The sequence below is a fragment of the Macrobrachium rosenbergii genome, chromosome 55, assembly GCF_040412425.1.
Source record: "Macrobrachium rosenbergii isolate ZJJX-2024 chromosome 55, ASM4041242v1, whole genome shotgun sequence".
Taxonomy (NCBI): domain Eukaryota; kingdom Metazoa; phylum Arthropoda; class Malacostraca; order Decapoda; family Palaemonidae; genus Macrobrachium; species Macrobrachium rosenbergii.
Window position 1 is genome coordinate 63072909 of NC_089795.1, and position 14336 is coordinate 63087244.

Genomic DNA, 14336 nt, shown 5'->3' on the forward strand with positions numbered 1-14336 from the left:
TTTTACCTGGAAGGACTTCATTAACAGCATGATGTAAACTAGTAAGCTTGTTTTGTAACTCAGGAGAATACAAGCCACTCTGCTGCAGCAGTGATCGAATATCCAAACTCAACTCCCAAGCTTCGAGGGGACAAATCTCCAAACCACGATTTCGCATAGCCCTGAAATTGTAAAAAACGTTAGTTTTTGCAGTATCTGTAACAATATTGTAATCTGATACTGATAAGTGTGTCATATACAGTACATGAAAATGCCTCCTCATAAGGATATATCTGACAAGTGTGCCTTGCATAACACCCTGTATGAGGTACTAAAACTTCTTTGCAGCAACCCTTTGGCTCCCAGCTACACTGCTTTCTGCCTACAGTATTACTTTTCATTCATTCTCTTTGGTCTCTCCTACTAAGCAATCTAAATACTTCAGCTTATCCTACTCCAATTTCCAGTTTTAATTTCAGAACAAATCCTAAGTGTGAGCTTTACAGGGCTGGTAGTAATCTCTAATTTATGTTGAATTCCAGTTGGGCGCGATTCACAGACACGCAAACTTTTCATTGGAACCTAACTAATTGTCATATATGAGTTTTTCACAGATGCAAATATTAGAATACCAGAAACCCTGCAAAAGTGTTTATGTTTAATTTTTACATTTTATAAGTTTTCAAGCTTTCATAAATTAAAATAACATTTAAATAATAAAGTAACAATTTCTCTTTTACTGAGACGAGAATTTTTTATGGTATGTATATGTTCATTTGTTTTGTATGATGAATAAATTTTTTACCTAATAATAAATACTCAAACCAAATAATAATAATACACATAATATAACTGTAATTACAAAATTCATATGTGATATGTATTTTAAACAAACAAATATCTTTCCCCCATCTTTTGTAAAAAGCTCGAAGGCAAAGCTGTTAGACACGTTGATTTAACATGACAAGAAGGGGGAGTGTTGCTGATTAGTGAGTCAAAGGTTTCTCAGGTAATTTTCTCTTTCTCTGTCCATAATAATTCATAAAAATTCTCTTACGTAATGACAACTCTCTTATCTCTCTCTCTCTCTCGTAGTTACCACAACCCACGACATTGTTTCTCGCATGCCTCACTGTACAGTAAATAATTTTAAATTGATCTAAATTTACCTGTACCATCTACAAATGTACAGTATGTGCCATTCTAAAATATTAGAGACATAGAGCATTTCAGAACAAAGAAAGAGACAGAATAAAGAAGATTTTAAAACAAAGCGAGAAGACTTCTAAAAATAGATCAGTGGAATGGGGAGGGAGAGAGAGAGAGAAATAGTATACTAATCTTCACATTCTCCCTATATACATCAAATTCATTTATTTCTTTATTTTACAGGTAATGTATTAGTTACCTTTAAATGAAATACAATAAATTTTACTTAAAAGTTGGTTAATATTGAATATCTTTAAAATGAAATTCAGTTACTTCAATTTCATTTTAAAGTTAGCTTAATACATTACTCAATAAAAAGAAATAAATGGTTGACATAAAACAGAGAGTTGGAAGAGACTTCTGTCTCTCCCTTCCAAACCAAACTATTTTCAGAAGTCTTCAAGCTCTTTTAATAACTTTTATTCTATATCTTCTTTCTGTTTGTTCTGAAATGCTTTTCATGAACAAACAGTGTTTATGTTGACTAACAACCTTAGTTATTGTCTGGCGTGAGCCAGAAACGTATTTGCCACACTACGCATTTATACTTCAGAGACGGTACAGTGAAATTAGATCAATTTAAACTATTTACTGTACAGGTAAAGAGAGAGAGATAGATAAGGGTTGTCCTTACTTGAGAGAATGAAATTATTTATTAATTATTACGGAGAGAGAGAGAGAGAGAGAGAGAGAGAGAGAGAGAGAGAGAGAGAGTCCAGAGAGAGAAATATCAAGTTAAATTTAAATTATTTATGAATTATTACGGAGGCAGAGAGAATAACATGAGAGAGAGAAGTTATTCTTACGTTACATAAGAATAACTTCTCTCTCTCAAGTTATTCTCTCTGTCTCCGTAATAATTCATAAATAATTTAACTTGATATTTCAAGTATGGACAATCTCTCTCTCTCTCTCGTGTTATTCTCTCTGTCTCTGTAATAATTAATAAATAATTTCATTCTCTCAAGTAAGGACAACCCTTATCTATCTCTCTCTCTCTTTACCTGTACAGTAAATAGTTTAAATTGATCTAATTTTACCTGTACCGTCTACGAAGTGTAAATGTGCTAGTGTGGCAAATACGTTCTAAAACACACAGACAATAACTAAGAGTTGTATTAGTCAAAATAAAAAAGAGTTTGTTCATGGAAAAGCATTTCAGAACAAACAGAAAGAGACACAGAATAAAGAAGTTATTAAAAAGAGCTTGAGAAGACTTCTGAAAATAGTTCGGTTGGAAGGGGAGAGAGACAGAAATTCTCTTCCAACTCTCTATTTTTATGTCAACCATTTATTTCTTTTTATTAAAGGTAATGTATTAAGATAACTTTTAAATGAAATTGAAGTAACTTTAATTTCATTTAAAAGTTAGCTTAATAATTTGGGAGTATGATTAGGGTCATAATTAGTGTTTAAACTTTAAAAATAGGAATTTAGTAGCACTTTTACAGACCATGCCAAACTTACGCAAAAATTCACCTTGTGTGAGGGGTTCTGCAACCTAACCCCACGCAAGTTTGGGGTGTATCTGTATAGCTTACAGCCAAGCCAAGGTTGGCAGTATTAAAGGTTTTTTCAATGTCTCTTGGGCATCCCATTACCTTGCCTTGCTCTCTGCTATTTACTTTCCATCCATTTGCTTCAGTTTCTTTGCAGCTAACTATAAAACTTTAATTTACCTTGCCCTGATTTTCAATTCTCATTCCAGGAAAAATGCTCTAAGTGATCCCTAAGAGTCTAGAAATGTTACTCAGTGGTCTTACTGAATCGGTTTACAATATATGTAAACAAGTAAAAAAAAATTTATGAACAAATAAACAAAGCTGAATTTCTCTAACACTTGAAATGCAGTATATCCAGGGAATGTACTCAAATATAGCAGCAAACTGGTAGCAATACCTCAATGGCATTTATGAAGTTTTGCATTCGGTTATCCAAACTAGCTTCATATCAAGTAAACTACCCGCTAACAAAAAATCCTTTGCCTCAACAACTCAGGTCGGATTCCTGTTCCTACCATGAAACCTACAGAACCAACTGAATCCCATTACAAAACAATTCTACAGGATGCCAGGCAAGTTACATTGCCTGGTATCCTGTAGAATTGTAGAACAAGAACTGTTTCCAGTTGTAAACTCTGCAGAGGTGCATACAACTAGTTTAGGAAGGTAACACTATCAACCCTTAGCTAATGATCAGCAGTGTAAACTAGCAAATAAAAGGGTTTTTAACTTAGCTACTATCACCTGAGGCATAAAACATTTCCAACACAGGGTCTCCAAGTCCTTTGCAATCATCATGACAACATTACTTTACTGAATGATCTCTGGGCTTAATCAGTTTACTAAGTTTGGACCTATTGCATAATTTTTCACGACAGGAATTTAATGTGAAATATACAACAGACTATATGTCTATTAATGCCGTACAGATAGTAATATTCAGTTTTAAACACTCAAAAGAAGCCGATTTATTTCTTCCTTTCCTCTTAATTTGCAATTTTCATTCAAATAAAAAAAATCCTAAAATACTGATATAAACAAACACTTCTTAATCACATTAATTCTGGCCCTAGGCTTCTCTAAAGTATTAAGATGGCTCACCACATAATCTCAAAATTGGCTCAGTACTTGTCCAAGTTGAATGAGAGATTCTACTCTCCAAAAATTTTGCAATGTATAATTTGTATTGATGTCTATTAATGCATCTCACAGCTATTTTCATAACACCAAAGTCATATAACAACTCATATCCCAAAAGATATTCTGTACAACGATTATTATGAAAAAATTTTAAAACACAAAATTACTTTCCAACCTTACCTTGAAATCTCTCCATACTGGGGGTCCATTGCCAGAAATAGCCTGAAGTTTGGGTGTGGAGTGATACTGGGAACTGCACCATCCACCACACCTCTCTCACTAATTGCCAAAACACCACCTGGCTCTAACATTGCATTTAGCCGATCCAAGACAGATGCAGAACAAACATTCACTCCATCTATTAATAACCAGTCTCCATCACGAACAGCCTTGAAATAGAAGAGTTATAATGAATAAACAATTCTGCATAAACTAAATGCATTTGCCAAACTAGTTAACTTTCAGGTTACTGAATACATTACTCATACTTGAGGCTTCTAATAATATACCAATGAAATGCTTTCCCGAATGTATTCGAATAACTTAAACAGTGATAATTACCTTGGCTAAATATCCTATTTGCATGGCACCAAATTTACGTCAAAGTATGAAACTATGAAACTATGAATATAAAAGTGTATCCCTACCTTCACAAGAACAGAGTCAACCCAGTGAAAAGTGCCGCCACCAGATACTCCTCCTGCAACCTGAACTCGTTCTCTGAGTTTATGAACAAAATCTCTTAGTCTCTTTACTTGATCCAGAATAATGTTCATTTCATCCCATCCATCTGTCTGCTGGCCTTTCTTCTTCTTCTTTTGTTGTGCACCTAATTCATCATTTCCATTCATTTCATGCCTAATCTTCCTCTTCTTTCCCTGAAAAATATGACAGATTCATTCAACTTTATCTCAGCTTCCAGCACTTAAACGCCATTCATACTGTAATTTTTATATATACAAAAATTAAGATATCCAGTAAAATCTAAAAGCAATAAAACTACAAAAAACCTGCTCCAATTACCTGGACCCTCCTTGCAAGTCATCTTTTGCCTTTTAACACCAAATAGATTCATGATTATTCATTGCATAATGACTCTTATCTCCAATAAAATTATTGCAATACTAGTTTTTACATCAAAAGAACTTTCTCACTTTATGGATTAATGTTTCTGGTTCTTTAATCAGACTTTACTGCAATGGTGGCTGGGAAAGATACATACTATTTTCATCTTATCACAGTACTGTATCTCACTAACAATTTGTAATTAATGGCTACACAATAAAACAGCTATAAGGAGGATATACTGAGTAAACATTAAATAATTGTATTTTTATGTTCTAACTCCACATCAGCACAGAATCAAACTAATGAAATAAGCAAAATCAATGTATAAAAAAAACCTATGTTAGTAATCCTACACTCCACTTAAAAACCTATTTTCTTGATAATCTGATAAGTAACAAAGGTTAAACATCTCTGCAGAGAATTAGGATGGACTGAATAAAGAAAAAGCTAAATGGAAGAACTGAAGGTTTCTTGCAAATATTTGGTCAAGCAATTTTCCTTCCTCAAAAGTAAGCTCTTAAATAAAAAATTAAAATATAAGAAAAATGCCAACCTTTTTGACGGAGAAACTGACATCTGTATGCGGCTTCTTCTCAATCAGTGTATCTAAAAGTTCAGTCAAAATATCACACTGATTATAAAAGTGCGCTATTTCTTCAGATGTTGTCCTAACAGCCTCTGAAATAATAAAATGGGCAATATACACATCACACTCTACGAATAACTAATTCTTTTACAGTTTGAACAAAGCTGACACCATTATTGCTATTAAAAGTAATGCTGAGAAGTAGAGTGGCTTTAGGTACATCTGATCATTATCTGGTTGAAGCTGAAGCAAAAGTCGATAGAATTCAATTGAAAAAGACAGGCTGATAATGTGAACCTAAATCTAATTACAAAGAGTGAGTTGGAAAACTGATGAAAACACACACAGTTTAAGCGCTAAAGTAGAAGAACACAAGTGTTCAAAATGGAACAATATATTAAGCCCATTATCATAACTGATTTCTCTAATAATAAAAAACTTACTGGAGTTATAAGCAATTATAAGCTTATCCCACATGTCCAACAGTTCCTTAGCCAGTCCAAAATTTCCAACCAATAGCTGTTCGCGTACCGATGACCAAATGCAAGTACCTGCATCATTCACAGCCTCTCCCAATTCACGCCCAAAATCAACCTGTTAGTAGATTATGCAAGTGTAATGTATTACAGCTTACTGCTAACAGAATTAAAACCTAAGGAATTTCAATAGAGAAGGTAAAACAACTGGGAGATAGGATGAAAATGCAGATATCTATTTTTTTCAATATTTATAAAATTACTAGATCCAACTTACTCCAACAGTTGTTAGAAAAAAATGATGATGCCTTCTATAAAGCAGTTAGCATAAATTAAACTTTCAGCTTACCTGTTGAAATCCTCCAAGAAGTTCTGTAACATCCATATCAGAGTTGACAGTGAAGGTCAAGAGGCGTTTATTTAGTACACTGGCTAAAAGCTTAACAACAGAAGTCTTACCGACACCAGAGTTACCAATCTAAAAGACAAATATCAAAATAGTAAATAAAGCAGTTTAAATATTGAATAAATCATACTGCCTTCATATCCACTCACCACAAAAAAATCTCACTGCCATTTATCAAGTCAAAACAAAAGTTCTGGCTTGATATAAAACAGATTTAATGACCAAAGTAATAACTCAACTTAACCATCTACCTTATTATATTTAAGTATATAACTAAAGTATTAAATTTTCTACAGCTAAGGCATAATCACTGGTAATAACTGGATAACAAATGCATACAGATGGGCAAGAACTAATCATAATACAAATCACAATAAAAAAGCACTTTCACAAATAACATATGCCAAACATAATACTTAAAGTAAAACTAGGCTACTTTTTTTAAACATGATACTTCCTGCAGATACTAAACTGTAATAATTGAACAGTAAGTGTAAAGCACAGCTTAGCTTAGGCTAAAACTCAGATATAATTACTGTTGTCAGTGTAGGCTATACAAAAGTGTTTGTTACTTATCTGATCTTCCCATCAAATGCTGCCGAACTTTTGTATAATAATATTAACAAATTACTCATAATACATATAAATTTGAGGTTGTTCATTATGAACCCATTAATCATAAGCAGTCTTACTGCCATGCAAATGCTCGCCAATGACACCAACTTATTAAATCCTGGAAGACAAAGACCCACAGCATAAGCCCAGGCCACACTTCTGTCATCCCCAAGTCTTCATTGTTTTGTGAGAATCCATTGTAAGAGGGCATATTCTGAGTTGGGGCATCACTTGTCAACAAGTATTATTGTGAGTATTTTTTTCATAAGTAATTTCCATCATTCCTTTATACATGAGGATTACTTGTTAACTTCATATTTTAGTCTTATTTTTTGTTGCCACATTAGTACTTTTCTAGTAACACTTTTCATTCATAAAATTTTGTCTTTAACTCAGTTGTTTTCCTTGAAGGCTTCACAGTACAGTAACGTGTTACCTTAGATTTCCTGTTTCCTGTTCTCAGTGTTACTGCTTTTTACATTCAACTGCTTATTCTACTTTAAGGTTCATGATCCTATCATTACTGCTTAGAGAGCTTTTATATATTGGTGGGATTTGTGGGGATCTCTAGTAGTAACCTTTATTATGCAGTCACGATTGCAACTCCTTTATGTTCTCTCTTTAGTTAAGGACCTACATTTAGTGCCTTTCACATAGAGGACAACAGTGTTCCTTACAGACACAGGCCCAATATATCCTAGTTGGTCTACTGACCATTGGTTTCTTTATGTCCAAAGGAGGGCTTACAAGCACTGAGCGCCCAAGATCTCTAAGGATTCCTTCTTGGACTCTTTATCATCAATCTGTGCTGTCATGCATGCTGTCCAGACTGAGATGTCTGTCTCTGTGATGCTGCTTCATCAATCCCATGCTAAAGGTGGAAGCACAAAATTCTGTCTTTAATGTTTCAACTCCCACTGTCTTGTGTTGAAGACTCACCATCTAAAAAGTTTCCTTACCCAAGTGAATTGCACTGCCACTCCAGTCCCCTTACCCAAGGAATTGCCTTGCCATTTCTGGAAAGACTTTCTTGCAGCCTTGGCTGCCCTGCCCTTGGTCTCAGGCTTTGAGGTCCCTGCTCATCGTTCCAGTTCACTTGTACCTATGGCTTCCTCCTTCATCCTTACACCTTTGTTACAGTTCCTGAGAGCTGCAGATTTGTCTTTTGAGGAACATTTGAAGAGGAGGCTCTTTCCAATATTTCATGATCAGATCACAGACATTATTACTTCATCTGTGGGCGAGTTGTGTCTACTATGACTTCAATTTCAGTGTTGTATCCTACACCAACTGGTATGTCCATGGTTTCACATCATCTCCTACAGTGAACATATCATCAACAATGACCACTGTAGTTGCCATTATATACTGAGGTCTCATTATTCTTTTCAGCCATAACATAGACTGCAACAAAGATTTTGAAAGCAGTAGTACCTCTAATTTCAACCATTTGGTTCTTGCTTCTACTAATGTTCTTTGATGCTCTCTTCTGCTCCCAGAACCTACTTACAAGAGATTTCCCTCCCTGTTAAGTTGTTCTTGCCAGCCAGACTTCCATTAATGGTTACCAATGTAGCTGAAGTTCATCCTCCTCTAAAGAGTATTCTCAAGTGCAATTGCAAGGAATCCATTTCCTTCACATGTAAGTAGGGAGACTAGCTTTGGATCTTCTCACAATGCTATCCAGCCTGCTGTTGTCATGTACCACCTACGGTCCTGTGTACATGATCCATCCAGCTCTCCGAGTCATCACTTTCCCCCAGTATTGAGAGAGAGAGAGAGAGAGAGAGAGAGAGAGAGAGAGAGAGAGAGAGAGAGAGAGAGAGAGAGAGAGAGAGAGAGAGAGAGAGAGAGAGAGAGAGAGAGAGAGAGAGAGAGAGAGAGAGAGAGAGAGAGAGAGAGAGAGAGAGAGAGAGAGAGAGAGAGAGAGAGAGAGAGAGAGAGAGAGAGAGAGAGAGATTTTTATTTTTTTCAGAGGGACTAAAGCATCTAGGTTCTTTCATGGCACATGAAAGGGCTAATTTTAAGTAATGGGTTCGTCCTGAAACAGACAAGAAAATAATTTTGAGAATCTACAATATCATAAGTTACATAGTTGAAAAAATGACACTGACCAAAAGAGCCATCCAGTTCATATTGACACACGTAATGAGAGACTCGAGGACTGGTAACTGATGATGAATCATAAACAGGTTACCACTGCTGTCTTCCTCACTCTGTTGAAAAAATAAAACATAAAAATTATACATTACTGCAAACTTTACCTTAACATAAGTTTTTCACATACATACTGAAACTAGTGGTATTATATGAAATGCACACAAGAAAGACATTCATTCTTTTTACATTCAAAGGCATACATTATTAATTTACTCTCATTTTCTCAAACTCCTCTCTTGTTCAATCTTTCCTGTAGTTAACTTTGCACTTCATTTTAAATCATTGTTTCTGCACACTTAAAATAATGGAAAAACAGCAAATTTTAAGAGAAGGCTGATACTCTAAACTTATTAATGTATTGATGACATACAATAATTATATATATACAAATATATAGTAAACCCCCCATATTAGCAGTCTCACCTATTCGTGGATTTCTCTATGGAACATATATACACATTATTCGCGGAAAATTCGCCCATTCGCTGTATTTTTCACTCAGAAATATTCACTAATTACTGTATTTTCACATCATTTTCATGACTAAATACACTTTTTGTGATAAAACTATTAAAATACTCAGGTATAAGCATTTTTAGTTTTTATTTTTTGTTTGAACTATCAAATTAGGCAGTTCTAAGTGTTTTTAGAGGGGTTTTAAATACTTGCGGATTTTAGCTATTTTCTGTGTGTGTGTGTGTGTGTGTGTGTGTGTATGGGGTACGCATCCCCCGTGAATAAGGGGGATTTACTGTAAATCTTCACATGTGACATTGGTGATCTTCATCAGGTTGGTATTTGGACCAGTATCAAATTATGGTCTTATTGTTATCATATATGTGTTAAGACTGAATCTTACCGATATCAATACACACAACTGTCACCATACAGGCAGTCCCGGTTAACAGTGGGGGTTCTGTCCCCAGCTGAAGACTGCTAAGCGAAAATCAATGATAATAGCGCCGAAAACCCGGCATAATGGCACCGTTAACTGGATATCGGCACTGAAATCACCACTTAACAGCGATGTTAACCAGAGATCAGTGGCAAAATCCCCACGTGGCAGCACTGTTAACTGGAGATCAGCGCTGAAAATCCAGTTAACAACATTGCTAACCAAGCGCTGTAACACTGAAACACCGTTAACCAACGCCGCTTGTCAACTATACTGTATATAACCTACTACTCCTGCATTGCAAGGCATACAGTTTAAAATTTCATGCTATGAAAATGCTGTATAAAGAATCATGAGTATGGGTATGTTTATAAGCTGACCTTACCCTTTCCCAGCCCGAGAAGAACCCTAAAAGAGTTCAGAGGTCTGGTTAAACAAATCATTTATAACTTTATAACCCTTGTGAGAGAATTCCCCACCCTCTACAAAGCAATTGCACTTCCAGACTTAAGTATATCCTCTGCAGCACTTTATTATTACTCAAAGTCAACTCCCCCTACTTACAGTGTACAGTACTATATTACAGTGTCTATTAAGATATCAAAATCAGTAATATATGCTTGTACATTTCTTCTTGTACTATCATGTCACAGGTGTAATATTGTACTCATTACAGAGCAGCATACAGTGCTTCCTAACATTTTTCTAGTCCCCACTGTATAACAGTTCGAATTAAATGGAATTACTTGGATAGAGAAGCCCAAAGACTTACTAGCCCATCCAATAAATATTAAACAAATAAATACATAAATATATCCAATATTTTGTCAATTGCTGTACTTAATTCATTCTTGAAATGGTCAGTAGTAGCCCTACAGTATTCACAACCTTAGCTGGTTTTCTGTTTAAAAAATCATCTTGTTTGTGCCATAAAAAGGTCATCAAATTCAGGACAGATGACTAGCCATGGTTTGATGATACATGTAGACGAGCTTACCATGACAAACAGACCAAATTCAACACATGGAGACAAAATCGTTCCAATGAAAATTACACTATTTCTGTTGAGTCTCGCTGTGCTCTGAATAGAACTTACCATATAGCCAAGAGAAATTAAAATAATTCCTTGAAGAGGACACTTGAGGGAATTAATCAGCCTCATCTGTGGTGGACCAAATTGGCATCATCTATCTTTGGGTCAGGCTTGCCTTCCCTTCCACCATTACTAACAGATGATGGTATATTGGTTACTGACCCCAGGGAAAACGATAAACTGCTTCATCGAGCTTTTGAAGCTAAGCAATCAGCTGAGGATGTCTCTCTCCCCAATACTTGTCATCCTGAACCTGTTCTTACAAAATGTGCACTTCGCTCTAGGGATGTTAAAAAAAATTCTGGATAACCTTGATAACTGGGGTGGAGATCCTGATGATTTCTTCCTTTTGTTTTTTCAAGTTTCTGGTGTGCTGTCTCTCAAGATCAGTAGATTCTATAGATTTCTGTGTCGACGCAGTAACTTGGCAGATGAGCGCAAACTTAATAATACGATGCGTGTTCCAAAGAGTGGCATATCTGCAGACTGCAGTGGCTACAGGCCAACTTCTATTCTCCCTGTGCTCTTCAAAGTTGCTGGAAAACTTATTTTTAAGCCACTATATAAGTATGCAGAATCTAAAGGATTGTTAGCTGATAGTCAATATGCATACAGAAGGCAGTTAGGTACCTGTGATGCTCTTTTAGACTTAAGACATGCCATTGGCGAGAACCTTGATAAGGGTTTTGAGTGCAGTGTAATTCAAATAGACTTTAGTGCTGCTTTCGATTTAGTAAATCATAAGGTACTTTATAAACTTCAGAATCTTGGAGTGAGTGGATATGTTTTAGGATTACTTCAAGATTTCCTTACAGGTAGGCAGCAGCGAGTTGCCGTTGACGGGATCTTTAGTGAACCAAGACCTATTGTGTCCGGAGTTCCGCAGGATAGTGTTCTTGGTCCACTTATTTTTGGGGTATACAAGTGATATGGTTGTTGGCCTAGAAAACAAGATTGTTCACTATGTCGATGATGCAACACTTGTGGGTGTAGTAAAGTCTCCACTTATGATAAATGAAGCTGCCCTCAGCCTCAATCTAGACATGGACCAGATTAGGGAATGGTGTAGTCAGTGGGGTATGAAGCTGTACTCCAGTTAAACAAAAACACCACTCATCTCATACAGTTTCCACCCCATCGTCCCCTTCAGGTGGATGGGACTTTGCTGAACGAGTCTGAAGCTTTACCTATTCAAGGTGTAACTTTTGACTTACATCTTACTTTTGAGAAACATCTAATGAAAGTATCAGCAAATGCCGCATGAAAGTTAGGTATTGTTTGTAGGGCCTCATAATATATTTATAATCGTGATAAAATAAATGCATTCTTGTATTTACAACTTAAATGCACAACTTTGCATTCTCTAGGTTGCATAGTATCAGCCATTTTACTGACATTTCACCTACTTTCTCAGGATCTTCTTTCAACTGTTAAATGGCTGTATAATTATCAACACTGGTGCTTATTTTTATGTTATCAGGATCTTGGCTGGCCTGCATGCTGTTGCCACATGTGTGTGAGAAGGCTGAAGGAAAACTGGGTAAATGCTGTGGGGAAGGGAAAGAACTCTCCTGCGTCAAGTCCTTTAATGCTCTACAGGCAGTCACCGGTTATCGGCGGGGGTTCTTTTCTGACGGCATGACGATAAGCGAAAATCGCTGATAACCAAAAATTGCTGATTTTCGGTTATCAGCGCCTCTGTTAGGTATGTATCAGCACCAATAACCAATTATCGGCGCTGATAAGTGGAAATCAGTGCATATTGGCACTGAAAATTGCCAATTTTAGTCGCTAGACAAGCACCAAAAATCCGGATCGCTGATAACCGAGCCTGCCGATAACCGGTGACTGCCTGTATCACTGTGTCAAATCAAAGGCACTATTGTGGCCAAGATCAATGATGAGAGAATTATCTGATACTGATTGGTCTGCCTTATGGAGCCCTGGAGGGGACGTACGATTAACTCCTCAAGACGAACAGTGGCTACGCTGTCAAAGATATCTTTGCACTAAAACATCCGTGAAATAAGAGGGTTTTGCTGAGCAAAGAAGATGACACATCCCCTGAACTTGATGAAAACTTATGTATGCATTCACTACTGTAATTTTTGGGTGGATCTTGTCTTTGTATGATTTGAGTTAACTTTCAAGTGTTATGACTCAAAACTTGTTTTTAACTTCATTTACTGCACCTTCATAATGACTGTAAAACACACAGGATACTAAAATGATTTTAAATTACTGTAGTATGAGACTTGACTTGGCAATAGGCAATTAGTAAGGTACATGGAAGTAGTTAGTTAGTTATAAATGATTTGTTTAACCAGACCTCTGAACTAGAACAGCCATCATCCCCTACTTGGCAGATCCCTCTCAAAAGTCCTGGTGATCTTTGTCTTTATGATTTGAGTTAACTTTCATGTTATGACTAAAACTTGTTTTTAACTTCATTTACTGCACCTTCATAATGACTGTAAAACACACAGGATATTAAAATGATTTTAAATTATTGTAGTATGAGACTTGACTGGCAATAGGCATTAGTAAGGTACATGGAAGTAGTTAGTTAGTTATAAATGATTTGTTTAACCAGACCTCTGAACTAGAACAGCCATCATCCCCTACTTGGCAGATCCCTCTCAAAAGTCCTGGTGGCTTCATACACGAATACTGAAAATGTGCTAGTCATTTTGAATATACTTGTTCAACTCATATTATGATCTCACTAACTACATGACTTTTATCAATCTTTTATACTATGAAGACATCAAAATCTGAAAAGTTGAAATTGGCTCAAACTTTCAGCTTCCTCTCACTTTTTGCGGGAGTTGTTTCACTACAAAACTGGCTGTTCACCAAGAGGGATCCAACATCAAGGCTGAAGCAGTTTTATGACAATCATATATAACTAATATAATACTTAAACCTGAAGTGCCTTGTAAGTCCTTCTATGGAATGAAAAAATCTTGTTTAAACAGTCCCAAATCTGGTCAGTGTAGGATTCAGGCACCACATTAAAAGCCACTAACACTTATCAAGGCTAGACAACCATCTGCCAAAACTTAAGGTTAGCAATAAGTTTAAGGTAGAATGAGTCTCTTTCATTGTATTTTTTTTAAATGGGGATGTAAGTATGAAAATAAACCTCTATGAACAGAAGTAGATATACAACAAAGGGATATTTCAATAACGATGAATAATCACCTC

General features: G+C 35.9%; 1 protein-coding gene across 1 annotated transcript in view; it reads right to left on the reverse strand.

Annotated features, from left to right (window-relative positions):
• Positions 1-14336, reverse strand: part of LOC136835338 (midasin-like) — a 130574-nt gene that overhangs the window by 54196 nt on the left and 62042 nt on the right. Inside the window, 7 exon segments of the mRNA XM_067098705.1 lie at positions 7-161; positions 4011-4219; positions 4478-4708; positions 5452-5576; positions 5928-6078; positions 6310-6438; positions 9096-9197. Of these exon segments, the coding sequence (XP_066954806.1) occupies positions 7-161; positions 4011-4219; positions 4478-4708; positions 5452-5576; positions 5928-6078; positions 6310-6438; positions 9096-9197 (1102 nt within the window).